General features: G+C 44.9%; 1 protein-coding gene across 1 annotated transcript; it reads right to left on the bottom strand.

The window, feature by feature from the left end:
* Positions 1 to 6028: 6028 nt before the first annotated feature.
* Positions 6029 to 10200, bottom strand: LOC119393172 (uncharacterized). The gene is made up of 3 exons (XM_037660006.2): positions 9803 to 10200; positions 8250 to 8781; positions 6029 to 6462 (listed from the first exon to the last, which is right to left on the bottom strand). Exons 1-3 carry the CDS (start codon positions 10043 to 10045, stop codon positions 6347 to 6349), a joined length of 891 nt encoding a protein of 296 aa, XP_037515934.1. The 5' UTR covers positions 10046 to 10200; the 3' UTR covers positions 6029 to 6346.
* Positions 10201 to 13572: the final 3372 nt, after the last annotated feature.

Raw genomic sequence — 13572 nt, 5'->3', positions numbered from 1 at the left:
AGTGCCTCTCAAGAGAAAGGTATGTAACAGCTGCATCTTGTCCATTACTTACCTATGGGGCAGAAACCTGGAGGCTTGCAAAAAGGGTTCAACTTAAATTGAGCATGATGCAGTGAGCCATGGAAAGAAAAATGATAAATGTAACTTTAAGGGACAAGAGGAGAGCAGAGTGGGGCAGAATGTAACGATTTTTACAGGAGTGGGTTTAAAAGTGTCTACAAACATTATATATTCACATATTTATACAATTGCATAGGTAGGATTACAAAAAAAAAAATCATGGTACAAAATAACGATAATGGACCTACATTAATAACGAGTGCACATGCCTCAGTCCCATGTGGACACACTGAAAAAAAAGATAACACGGAAAAGAAAGAAAAAGGTAAGCACGCAACATACAAAGTTGGTACCGACTTCCACCTTTTTTGATCACAAATTTGAAATACACTGGAAAGGACAGTGATCAGTGCAATCCTGGTAGCGTCGCTGTCATGTAGCTGACAAACGGATTGGCCAGCAAGTTCAAGAAATTTGTTGACAGTGGGCTGTGCAACCACCGTCTCGGGTAAAGCATTCCACTCTCGCACTGCCCGCGGGAAAAACGAAAAACTAAAAGCATTGTTGGCGCATAAGTATTCTTGGAGTGTAAGGTGATGCTTGTGATGGGTTTCTCTGGAAGTGTTGAGTGAATTGTAGGTGTTCGGATCTACTTTAAGTTTGTTGTGTAGAATTAGGTACATAAATTTGAGTCGGGATAGCATCGCACGACTGGCTAGCGTGTGAAGGCCAATCTCTGTCAGCATTTGCGTAGGCGAGTCGGTGCGCCTATATCTGTTACAGATAAAACGCGCGGCTTTGCCTCAATAGTGGCTATGTGATTTTGGGTAGACGGGAACCATGCCACACTCGCATATTCTAAGATAGGGCGTATAATCGACGCATAAGCCAAGAGCTTGGCTTCTCTTGTCGAGTATCGCAAGGCCCGCTTTAAGAACATTAGTTTCCGCATCGCTTTGCCAGTCACGTGATCTACATGCGCCGACCATCCGAGATCTGACGATATGACGACGCCCAAGTACTTGTACTGAGTGACTGTTTTAAGGATGATGCTGTCATAGCCATACAGAAAAGTAAGTTTGGATTTCTTTTTTGTTACTGTCATTGCAACTGTTTTATCGAAGTTGATGACCATTTGCCAACTCTCGCACCATTGTGCTAACAAGGCGAAATCACTGTTCAAACTTATTTGATCTTGCTGACTTTGTATTTCTCTATACAGGACGCAGTCATCTGCAAATAACCTAATTTTAGATTGAACCCTACAAGTTATTTTGTTTATAAACAAAAGAAACAGGATAGGAGCCAAAACTGAACCTTGAGGTACTCCAGAAAGCACCGGCATAACTTCAGAAGTGCTGGCTCCTAACTGTACCAATTGGCGGCGGTCAGTTAAATAGCACTTTATCCAGCGGAAGATTGGTCCATCCCCTAGAATATGTCTGAGCTTTTGAAGAAGCTTGGCATGGCAGACACGGTCAAATGCCTTTGAAAAGCCTAGTAAAATTATGTCTATTTGTGTCTGGTCGTTTATTCCTTTAGCGAGATCATGCAGGATTTCTACAAGTTGGGTAACGGTAGACAGACCAGCCCTAAAGCCATGTTGATGGGGATGGAGAACATTATTTTCCTCGACGAACTGGGTAATAGATTTTAGTATAATATGCTCTAAAATTTTGCAGCAAGTACATGCGAGAGAAATAGGCCTATAATTGGACGGAGAATAAGTATCGCCAGATTTGTAAACAGGCACTATTTTTGCAATTTTCCATTCGGCTGGCAGGCATTGTTCTGAAACTGACTTGTTATAAAGAAGACATAAGTATTTGCTTACGGGTTCGGCGTAGCGTTTTAGGAAGCAGTTCGGGATTCCGTCTGGGCCGGTGGACTTCTTATCGTCTAACTTCAATAGGAGTGAAAGCACGCCGGCTTCGGTTATGACTGGTGCACTTAGCGTCCCATTTCGCTCTGTATTTTCTGGCCTGTAGACATGCGCAGTGCCATTATCAGGAGCATATACGGAATGGAAAAAACGTTAAACGCTTCTGCTTGTTGCTTTTCTTCCTTGGGTGACAGTGGTTTTGCACTGCTTTCTTTACGTCTAATGTATCGCCAGAATTTTTGGGGTGAATGCTGGATAAAATTGCTAAGCGTTGTACTGCAGAAGCGCTGTCTTGCTAACTTTGCTTCTTCTTTTAGCAGCCTGTTTAACGAACTTATTTTTTGGTGGAAATCCGAAACCGGGCGGACCCTATTATATTTCCTCAGTCTTTTTATTCTGCGTTTTTTGTGAATTACATCGCGTGTGATCCATGGGTTGTACTTGTTAGTGTTCTTTTGAACTTGTGGGACATATTACCTCAAGCAGTGCATAACATGTGCTTTGAACAGCAGCCAAATCTCGTCAAAGCCAGCCGAGCCGTCTGAGACCAGTTCGTGGAAGTTGTAGTACTCATGGGCCAAGCAGGTCATAATGGCATCATCTGCTCTGTTAAATGCGTACACGGACTTTCTAGTACTACATTGAACAATCTTTTCTGGAATAGTTAGCGTACATAAAACCATATCATGGTCAGATATTCCTTCAAGGACTTCGACGTTGTATTTACCTTTTAAAAAGAAATCACTCAAGAAAACGAGGTCTAAGATGGAGCTTGAAGTGCCCTGCACTTGCGTAGGCTGGGAAACAACTTGGGTAAGGTCGAAAGTGAACAGAAGACTTAGCAATATATTGTTTGTTACACTTGATGGGCACAGAGAGTTCCAATTAATATCGGGGAGATTGAAATCTCCTCCCATTATTATGCCGCTCCCCGCCATGTGGTCTTGCATATAATCTAGAAGCTGATCAAGAAAGGACGCTTCGGCTTGGGGTGGTCTATATACCGCACCAACATAGACTTTGTTCTGGCCTAGCTGAATCCTACACCAGACCGCCTCTACACCTGAAACGTCTGGCATCACTGTGTAACTTATGCCTTGTTTTAGGAACAAGGCGACACCACCGCCTCTAGCTGCTCTATCTTTTCGGATAATGAAGTAGCCCGGTGGAGCCACCTCACAGTTTCCAATATCACAATGCAGCCAAGTCTCAGTCACGCAAATAATGTCGGGTTCGAGTGCAATCAGGTTTGCTTCAAAGTGTTCGATTTTATTCATAAGGCTGCGCGCATTAACGTTAAGTACAACTAGCGTCGAGGGCGGTTTCGAGGTCGCCCGGCTTGTTCGTTGTTCTTGCTTCCGTTTTTTGCGACTTCCACTATGTCGTTACTTTGGTCATTCCAGGTGTACAGGCGATTATTAATTCTGACTTTATCGTAAGACAAGAGAACTTTGTCTTTCTGGTCTCGGTGTTCCTTTGTTCTTTCCCAGAGCTTCCTTCTAATTTCTCTGACTATACGGGCGAAAAATCCTCGCTAATTGAGTATTCCGTTCCTTTTAGCTTCTTGCAATTTCTAAGTATGTTGTCTTTATCTTGATAGTCAAGTAACTTTAAGATTACAGGTCTGTTTTTAGGACTGCCAGTGGTCTTCCGTTGCCCAAGACGGTGAATTCTTTCTATGCCAGCCGTTTTTATTCCAATCTTATCTTCAAAAATTCTATTTTCAACAGCATCAAGCAGATCCTGGTGCGTTTCAGTTTCAAGTTCCTTGACACCATACACAACAAGGTTAGACCTACGGCCTCTGTTATCTAGCTCGTCGATTTTTTTAGTCAAAGATAGAACCATACTTTCAAGTTTATCAATCCTTCTCACGCATTCCAGAACCTGCTTTTCCATTTTGCCTATTTTTTCTAACTTTTTATCTATAGCTGCAAGCTTTTGGTTGGTCACCATTTTTTCGTTCTTTATCTCCTGGATATCCTTTGCAATTATTTTGAGCTGTTCTTCAAGCACAGTGTCTCGAGGCCCAGGATTAGTCTCGATGTCCCCTGCCAGAAGCAGCAAGAAACGCAAGGAAGACGATGAATCACAGAACCATTCAAGCAAAAGGTGCGGGCACGGCAGCAAAACCAGGCATACATTACTGCTACGAAAGCATTTGCCAAATCGCTTTCTTACCTGGACGGCAAACAAGAAGGGGTTTGAGCGATGCATTTTGGCATTGCTGCCGCGCCCACTGAAGGATCCCTCGCCAAGACAGTTCGGCCGTAATTGAACGTTTCACTAATGTTGACAAGCCTCAGGTGGTCAAAATTAATTCGTAACCTTCCATTATTGAGCGTTTCATAGTGTTAGTGTGGCTTAGGAAAATGAGAACCTAGTACACCCAAACCTCATTATAACAGTCACATGTGCCACGAAAAGAACTTCGTTGTATCCGAAAATTCGTCATAAACGTTTATGTGTAACACTGTATCTATGACAAGACTATTCTTTATTTACTTCGTTATAACCGATAATTCGTTATATCCGTGTTCGTTATATTGAGGTTTGAGTCTTAACCAGCTGCCAAGTAAGAAACTGCTTGGCTCCTGTTATGGTGAAGGATAATGCTCGACGCGCTGGTGAGGTGTTGACTTGCTCCTCAATAGCTGGACATCTGATGGCCGTAAGGGCATATCAGACTGTGCTTGTAAGCTGTCAATTGTGATGGCATTAGCATTTTCTTCACAATGCTGGCTACAGCAGACTGGATGGCCTACATGTTACAGGACAAGAAGAAAAAAAAAGCATTTCTGAAGTGCTCCCCGCTAATTACTGCTACACACTGGGCAGCATACAGGGTGCCCCAGCTATCTCTAGCCCAAGTTTAAAAATATGCCGACGCGACCAAATGCATGTTGACGACTATTGCACATAGTAAGTCACACCATATTGTGTTGTTTCTTAATTGCCCATTTTTAATTAAACTTTTGAAGCAACGAAGCTGGGCAAAAGATTCCAATGAGAAAGTTGTAGGTCAGCTTGCGAAACGTCCGATGAGACAGTTTCTAACTTTCTATCAGATAAAGTATTAGTGTTTTTCTGCTCACTACAGATGCCTGCAAGATACAAAAAAAATACCACGTGACATGCCCACTTGCGCGCCTATTCACGCTGTGATTGCAGTGCTCTCCCTAATGTTCCACTTGCAAACAACCATAGCATTTGGCCAGGTGTGCTGCCTCAACAGGACAGTGACGATGGTCGTGACTGTGCAATGATGCATGTTTTGCTAACGGCAACTCAAGTGACACGCACTGCGTCTGCTTATCGCTGTCATGAAGGGAAGCACATTGTTTGTACGCGGAATGTTAGGGAGCACTGCAATCACGGCACGCAAGCGGGCATGTCGCATATTTTTTATTTTATTTTGCGGGCATCTATAGTAAGCAGAAAACACTAATACTTAGCAGGTATGAAGTTAGAAGCTGTCTTATCACATGTTTTGCAAACTGATCTACAGCTTTCTGTTTGGAATTTTTTGGCCAGCTTTGCTGCTTCAAAAGTTAGTTAATTAAACATGCCTAATTAAGCAGGAAACAAATAATAGTGTGCCGTGCAATAGTTGGCAACATGCATGCGGTCGCATCGTCATAGAGTGGGTTGGCATATTTTTAAGCTCTGGCTAGAGACAGTTGGGGCACCCTGTATAATATGTGATTTTCACCTGCTAGCTTAATGTTTATTTTCTTGAAGTTTTCATAGTTCAGAAAGCTTTATAAAATGTTTGCAAGCCCAATGATAAAAAATGTGCTCTTAGCAGCACCTGAATTTAACCTGTGCATGTTAGAAGTGGCAAACTTGATACAAGTTGTTTCTGAATTTACCTACCATAAGGAAGAATAGCTTGACAAAACACCGACATCGCTCGTACTTGTCAGATTTATAAAATTTTTGCCACAAGTGAGGCAGCAGACTGTGATAGTGAGGTCATTTAATGATTACCTGGAGAAGTGCTGCAGGGCCTCATTGGCTGAATAGATATAGCAATACATAAAAGGTAAAACAATGTGCTATAAGTAGTTTTCTTCCAGTACAAGCTAAACAGATCATTAGTACTTTATTCAGCAATGAAACTCAGCAGGAGCATTTTAAAATGTGCTCAGTAACATTTGTGGCGCTTACAGCAAAATTAATAAGTACATTTTGTACTTAGACATAGTAACATGCAGAAGCTAATAGTACCACACTGAATCTTTTTTACAAAGTATACAAAGTAGACATAGTTTGCACACTTTTGTTCATGACTTCACAGTCCATTCAAGTTGAACAGATGACACATAGAATGACAGGGCAACCATCTGACAGGTCTTTTCCAGGACTTTGCCACTGTAGCCATGGCCTCAGCAGCCCCTTGGCTCACTTAGTCTCTGCAGAGCTGTCCACATATGACACAAGAAAGTTCTTCCTGAGCAGTGCTGACTTCTTGGTCAGCACAGCCTTCCTGGCCAGCTTGCAAGAAACACAAGATGCACCTGCAAATGGCAATACACTCTAAATGGAGGATAGCTAAAAAGATTTTCCGCATGAAATGTGTTTACAGGAGATATGGTAAAATTTCTGCAGTAGAAAATTCCTTGCAAATCATGTCTACTGCAAGATGAAGGCCTCTCCCAAAGATCTCCAATTTACCGAATTCCATTTTGCGCCTGCAACCTTCCTCATTCCGAAAGAAGCTAGAAAATGGGGATATTTTAATAAGAGCCTGAGAATATTTTGAATTTTGAACACAAATTTATTAGTCCTTGCTATTTTGTATGGGAATTATCCACTCAAACATCGTGTCTGGCCTAATGTAAAGTTTAATGATTATTGAGAGAGAGAGAGATGGATGAAAATAATTCTGCAGCCACAGCTGTTGCACGCAGGCAGTGGTTGTTACTGAATGAATGCATGTGCAAGAGGCCGATAATTTCCAGTCATCCAATAAAAAGTCTGCATAGCTGTACAGCCTACATTTAAAATTTTTTTACTTAATTTTGGCTATGCAATTCATTATTTAACCATGCTTGCATTCAGGGACACTAAATGCAGATGGCAACTTAGGCAATGCTGGTACAATCATTGCATACTACCTGTTCTAACATACAGTGCTGAAACTTGGTGGACGACAAAGAAACTCGAAGAAAAGGAACACACAGTGTGCTATGGAATGGAGAACGACAGGTGTAACATTAAAAGACTGGAAGCAGAATGGGCCAGGCTAAGGCTACAGATAGGGGTAGCTGATATTCTGGGTTGACACTAAATGGGCCAGCCACGCCGTGCATAGGACAGACAAGTGGTGGTCAGTTAGAGCAATGGAATGGGAAATGCAGCCGAGGACAGCAGCGACTGAGATGGAGTGACAAAATCGGGCAATTCGTAGGCATAAAATGGAACCAGCTCGCACAAAACAGGATAAATTGGAGAACATAGTGAGGCTCATAATGACGATGATGACAGATTAAAACTTGAGTGTGTCTAAAACATGGATCTAAAGGAAAAAAGGTCAGCAACAGAACCGAATCTCGCTGGCTACTTAAATTTAACAGCATGCCATTATGGTCACATATTGCGTTGGCTGTGCAAGAAATTTAGTGGCTATGTTTACTAAGCATACCGTCAAATGCTAAATGTTTTCACCTGTTGGCCTTGCCTGCACTATTACAAGCTTTACAGTGAGCTATCTTTAAAACAAAGTGACCTGTATACAAAAAAAGTAGAGGCCCCAACAGTGAAAACGACAGCACAGGACAGCTCTTTGTCCTGCTTGATCTTTCACAGCTCACGCTGTTCGCACTGTTTCGCCATAATTTATAGCCCCAGCGGAAGGAGATTAGCACAACTGACGGGTGGTCAGAGAGGCGAAATGGGGACATGTGGTGGTGCTGTTGTTCCCAGTCGTTACGATGGCTAGTGTGCAAGGCACACTCCATTTTCCAAAGCAGGGGTGGCCAGCAGAAGGCACCCCATCTAAAGCACACATTTCGAAAGCTATTGTTGGTTTCAGAGAAACGCAGCTGCTCACAAAGCCAGTGCAAAAAAAAAACACACACACAAAAAGAAAGCAGGTTAATGTGCACAGCCATGTGCTTGGCACTCACCATCTTGAGAATAACAGCGCTGCATGTTGCCATTTTGCCACTCCGGCCACCAGTCACTTGCACTCATCTTTTTCCACTGAGACTGTGCATAAACCAACTGGCCCAGCTAAGCACCCTTGTGCTGTGATAAAGGCATCTGACTGTATACCAAATCGCCTGTCAAGATGTCCACATACCTACTGCTTCCACAGTGGCCACGCAGGCATGGCTGAAGTAGGTGTCTCCATGCACCACTAGACTGTGCTCCAAGTGAGCTGTCAGACGACCACCCAACTGCTCGAGCACATACTCAACGCTGCCCACACCTACACAGAGCTGCAATGCATCCAGCACACAGAGTGCCTGCTGGACAGCACACAGATCACCCACAATCACATCCCCCAAGCGACGTCCATGTACAAATGTTTCACACACAAGTGCTTCTTGCTTCTCATTGGGAGCCCACTGCACAACCACCATCTTCTCAGTGACTAAGTCAGTTGTGGCAGGATTAAATGACGATGTGACAAACACAGCGCCTTCGAGGTTGTGGCAGCGAATGCAGGACCAGTACTTGGAGGGTAGGTGAAGGGCTGAGAGCTTGTCCACATGCTCGTTGATGGAGCTGAGCTCATCGCCCGGCCTCTTGGGATCGGCACGCTCTTCACCATGAGGTGCCAGTGGTAGCGCACCAGGCAGTAATGCTGCCCTGCCACGTGGTATCCTCACCTAGACTCAACACAGAACAGCATCAATGTTGCATTCTTGAGACTTCACAAATGCCAACACAAAGCACAAACACAAAATTAAACTTCCATTCAGTTATGGCCAGAAAAAGCGCACACTAGCTTAGTTCAGCGTGTTTAAAGGTAGGATTCACTGCGTTGCAACTGGTGTGAACATTACCAGCTACATAAAATTGTGCCTATTTGAAAACATCCATGCTAATAAAGGACTCCTGCATTGCAGCTGTCCTCTTAGGGCCAGTAACTAGCCATATATCATGCAATGGGTGGATACCTGAAGCATGGGGCGTAGCTGCTGCCTATGCTGGGCATAGCAACACATGCATTCAATCCTTGTTCATTTGTTGTTTTTCTTCTGTCCTTTTTTTTAAGCACAATGCTTGTGTGCTATGGAGAGAGAGAGATTCGGTGTAGGCACGAATATCTTTAAAAAGATAGCACGCTGTCTTAAGCAAAGTTTTAAAACCCGCTCTTAGCAAAAGCGAGCATGCATTCTTTTGATGATTCAGGCGTTTATTTCTTTGGTTGATAAAATCAAAGTGCTCCAATGATGTAAACGTTGTTTTGTGTGTACTGAAAGTATCCATAAATTACAAAATATCTTCGCAATATTTTGTGGGCTTCGTGCTCTACTCAGATAATTTAGGAATTTGGGTATTTAGTATTATACCAAACAAACTTCAGTTAGCATTTTATCTTGAACTTGTGCCATATGCATGGTGCACAGCTTATTGCGATTAAGCCCGATCCTGTTCAAATTACTCAACAGTGATTGGCTCTCTTATGCGGCTTGCGCAAAGAAGCCAATCATGATCAAGAAATCTGATATGGGTCAGGCCCGATCGCGATCAAAAGTGACCGTTTGACACCGGTGTAACAGAACGTTTACAGATGTAACACGGGTGTCACAGGGTCTAAAGTGTTCCACGCGACACCCAGTTGTCTTGATAACGCTTTGCTCTACTACTGTGCCTAGTAGCCGCATCCAAATGGTGCCGTCTCACCTCCTTTCCACCAATGAGATGCACGTAGTCGCGACGGATCTGGCTGGGCTCAAAGTGTAGCTCGCACAGCTGGCTGTCGGCCCGCAGCGAGCCGGCTGTCAGTTCGAGCCGCCTCTCCCAAGCCTCCCTGGCCGCGGCATCGCGAGGCACTCGGAAAACCGACAGAGGCCGGCTTTGCTCCCTCTGCAGCACTCCTCTGCTGCAGCCGGGCACGCAGCAACGCGCCCAGTGTCGCTTTGCCATCCTCACGAAGCGCGCGATTCCTTAGGCAGCACAGCGCGGGCAGAGTTCTTCAATCTTGCCGATCTTGCCAGTAGCGAAACCCCGTTCCAAAACCCGGACATGCCCAACGTTCGACCGAGTGGTTCGACTACCGTAGTTCGACCAAGGTTCCACCTAGCATAAACAGAAGGCACTGACTACGGTGCTACGGTGACGGGGCCCGTCACCGTAGTGTAAATTGTAATAGTGACGGGGCCCGTCATAATAGCGACGTACTTATAGTAACGGGCCCCGTCATCGTAAAGTGGTGACTACGGTGACGGGGCCCGTCAGCGCAGTACCATCGTAAAAGTGACGGGGCCCCTTTACCGTAGACTTTTGGTCGTTTTAGACGCCCTCGTCGTGTGGCGTTCGTGGCGTAGTAGTTTCTTGTGTGCGGCAATAAAGAAAAAAAGAAAAGCGTTCATGGCTGGTTGGCGCGTTCTCCATGGAGTGTTTGGGCTGCAGGTCGTCAGTTCGATTCCCCCCGTTTTTTCTTCCTGTTTTTTTTTTCAGGTTATGCGTCAACATCAACGTTACTGCTCTGACGGAGTCGTAACTTTTTCGTTCATGTCTGCGGCGGAGGCCTATAGCGTTCGGATGATGCGTTGTTCCTAGGCTTGTGCGAATATTCGAGCACTTCGAATATTCGAACGAATATTACAGTATTCGAATTCGCTTCGAAACGAATTTAAATTCTAGGAAATTTCGAAGTATTCGAAATGAACGAATAGACATATATAAACCGCGTAAAACTGTAAAGGTGGTTTCACTGCGGTGGAGGTGTGCTATACCGTGAATACACCTTTCCAGGAAAAATCCGCACTGCCGCGAAGCCCCACTTCAAGGTTAAATGAGCATGTAGTAAAACCTTGTTAATTCAGAGTCACTGGGACTGTGACAAATTTAATTAAGCGGGTTTTCGAATTAACCAAACATACAAAAGGCGGGATGCAAGGAACTTTGTATTACTGGAAGTAATCAGAGGTGGTCGTTTGCTGTGCCTCCTAGTTTGCGGCTACAAGAGTTTTTTCCAGCAACACTTGGTCCGAATTTTGCCGCTAAACAGGGGAAACGGCGGGCCTCGCTGAGGCCAGTGCAAGAAAAAAAAGAAAGAAGGAAAAAAAAACGGTCTCGTGGTCAACTGAAATGCACGCTTGCGGAAAAGAAGACGTGCTTCGCTGCAACACCGTGGTGACACACGGGCAGCATGTCACCTGCTCCTCGCAGCGTCAGTGCGTCATGATGCGGCCATTCGCCCATCCTTTCTGGTAAAATAAAGAATGTAACAATGACCAGTGTGACGGAATTCGCGATGTGTTTTGGGTGGAAAACGAGGATCATTGAAGCTTTCGAACTGAGTTTTCGAAGTAGGCGTTGCGGGCAAGTACTCCGCCAGCAGTGCAAGTGCGCAAATTGCCGGAACAACCGCCAATCGGAGGTTCACACACATCGCGAATTCGGTCAGACCGCCCTTTACTAATTTCTCTATTTTCCCTGAAAGAATGGGTAAATCATGACGCACTGACGTTGAGAGAAGCATTAGTCATGCTGCCCGCGTGTCACCGCCGTGTTGCAGTGAAGCACATCTTCTTTTCCGCAGGCGCACATTCCAGTTGACCACGAGACCGCCTTTTGTTTTGTTTTTTTCTTGTGCTGGCAGCAGCGAGGCTGGGATGCTTCACTTGTCACTCATTAGTATCGTTACACTGCATTGCCTTGTGGCTCCTGAGGGCCATCGTTTCTGCGGATTTGCGGCTAAATCGGGATCGGGAATTGGCACATGGCACCCAAAGTTTTTGAATTAACCGGGCTGGTACCAACCGCCGCTTCAAATTATCCATTCAGATTTACATTGCAAAATACAGGGCCATAGAAATCCTTCTAATTATGCGGGATTTCGAAATAAAAGTTCGAATTAATGAGGTTTTACTGTATTACCCTCACATCGATTCGTCATTCTTTAACTTTAAAAGCTTGTTATACCGGCTTATATGCTGTAATTATAGTAAATTTTAAATAACATATTTTACAGGTTATCACTTGCATTCAACCGAAAGTCAAATCCTGCTACTAGTCAAAGTTGCTTCGAATTCGCTTCGGACCTAAAATTTACTATTCGCGCAAGCCTAGTTGTTCCTATGCGACCTCGGTTCTAATCGCGCTGAATAAGAAAATGTTTCCTTTATTTTTCCTTTTTTCAGTATTGTTTCACAATACCGTCCCGAGCTTCCGGCTAGTCAACAATAGTTACTCATTCGTGGTAGCACGGCTCAACGTGGGAGAGCGGAGCCCGTTAATCGGCATGTCGCTGCGCAGCCAGTTACAGGGACGCCATGGGCGCAGCCAGGACAGCCAGTTAAATCAGCAATGTTCTCTCCGAGATCTATTTCGACCATGGAAAGCAATTCTAGAAAAAATCCAGGAAGACTTCAGGCGCAGGTGGCGGTTGTGGTCGGCGGTGCACGTCAGTACGAAAACATTTCGGGGGGGGGGGGGGGGGGGGGGGGGGGGGGGGGGAGCAGCGACATTGGCGACATGCTGATATGCAGCGTCAGCGGCGCAGCGACATGCTGATTAACGTGCTCCGCTCTCCCACTGAGCCGTGCTACCACGAATGAGTAACTATTGTTGACTAGCCGGAAGCTCGGGACGGTATTGTGAAACAATATTGAAAAAAGAAAAAAAAAACGGAAAAAATTTATTATTCAGTGCGATTAAAACCGAGGTCGCATAGGAACGCTAGGGCTCTCTAACCGCCGCAGACATGAACGCAAAAGTTAAGACTCCGTCAGAGCAGTTACGTTGACGTTGACGCATAACCTGACAAAAAAAAGTCACAGTTTCGCCGCAAGGGCGAAGCAATTAATGCGATAGCAAGGAACTAGGCTCGCCAATGGATACTCTCAGTTTGAACAGCGCTTCCCATGTAACACAAAACCTCTAAAAGACGTCTCGAAACGGCTACGGACGGCTATAGACGTCTTGGTTTACGAGAAGATCAAGAATAGACATTTTTGCAAAATAAAGCACTCGCCTCTCAAATATGCCTGCGTACTGTTTATTGCCGTTTTCAACAGCTACGACATAGCCAGAGTGTATTCTGCCAAAGACGTCCACAACGTCTACTTTGAGACATTTTTAGACATTGTGGGGGATGTTTTGTCCACGAGCGCAAAGACGCCAAAACTGGCCAAAACGGCATGTCTAAAGAGCGGTGACTGTCGCTTTAGTGAAAGAAGAGACGCAGAAAACAAAGCCCTCAAAATAATTGGTTTCGCTCCGCAACGCGGGTTTCTATCAGCAGGCGGCTAAGGCCGCGCAACGCTCGCGCAACAGCGAACGATAACAGAAGCAAACGCAGGCAAGCCAGGCACGCATGCTACTGATGCTACTGATGCTGCGCAGTCGGAGGCTCGAAGCGGGTGTTGTCGAAGCGCGCATGCCAGCGCATGCTCCTAGTGGAGATCAGTGGTTTACCCCTGCATTCAAGAACATCTTTTCACTCG

Source organism: Rhipicephalus sanguineus, chromosome 5 (assembly GCF_013339695.2).
Source record: "Rhipicephalus sanguineus isolate Rsan-2018 chromosome 5, BIME_Rsan_1.4, whole genome shotgun sequence".
In the NCBI taxonomy this organism is placed as follows: Eukaryota; Metazoa; Arthropoda; class Arachnida; order Ixodida; family Ixodidae; genus Rhipicephalus; species Rhipicephalus sanguineus.
The sequence above is the reverse complement of the archived record's forward strand: the minus strand, read 5'-3'. Positions and strand labels throughout refer to the sequence as shown.

Coding starts and splice junctions, on each gene's coding strand:
- LOC119393172 (XM_037660006.2), bottom strand. CDS start 10,045: ATGGCAAAGCGACACTGGGCGCGTTGCTGCGTGCCCGGCTGCAGCAGA. Junction 8,782..9,802: donor ATCTCATTGGTGGAAAGGAG/GTGAGACGGCAC, acceptor TGTTGAGTCTAG/GTGAGGATACCACGTGGCAG. Junction 6,463..8,249: donor GGCCACTGTGGAAGCAGTAG/GTATGTGGACAT, acceptor TGCCATTTGCAG/GTGCATCTTGTGTTTCTTGC.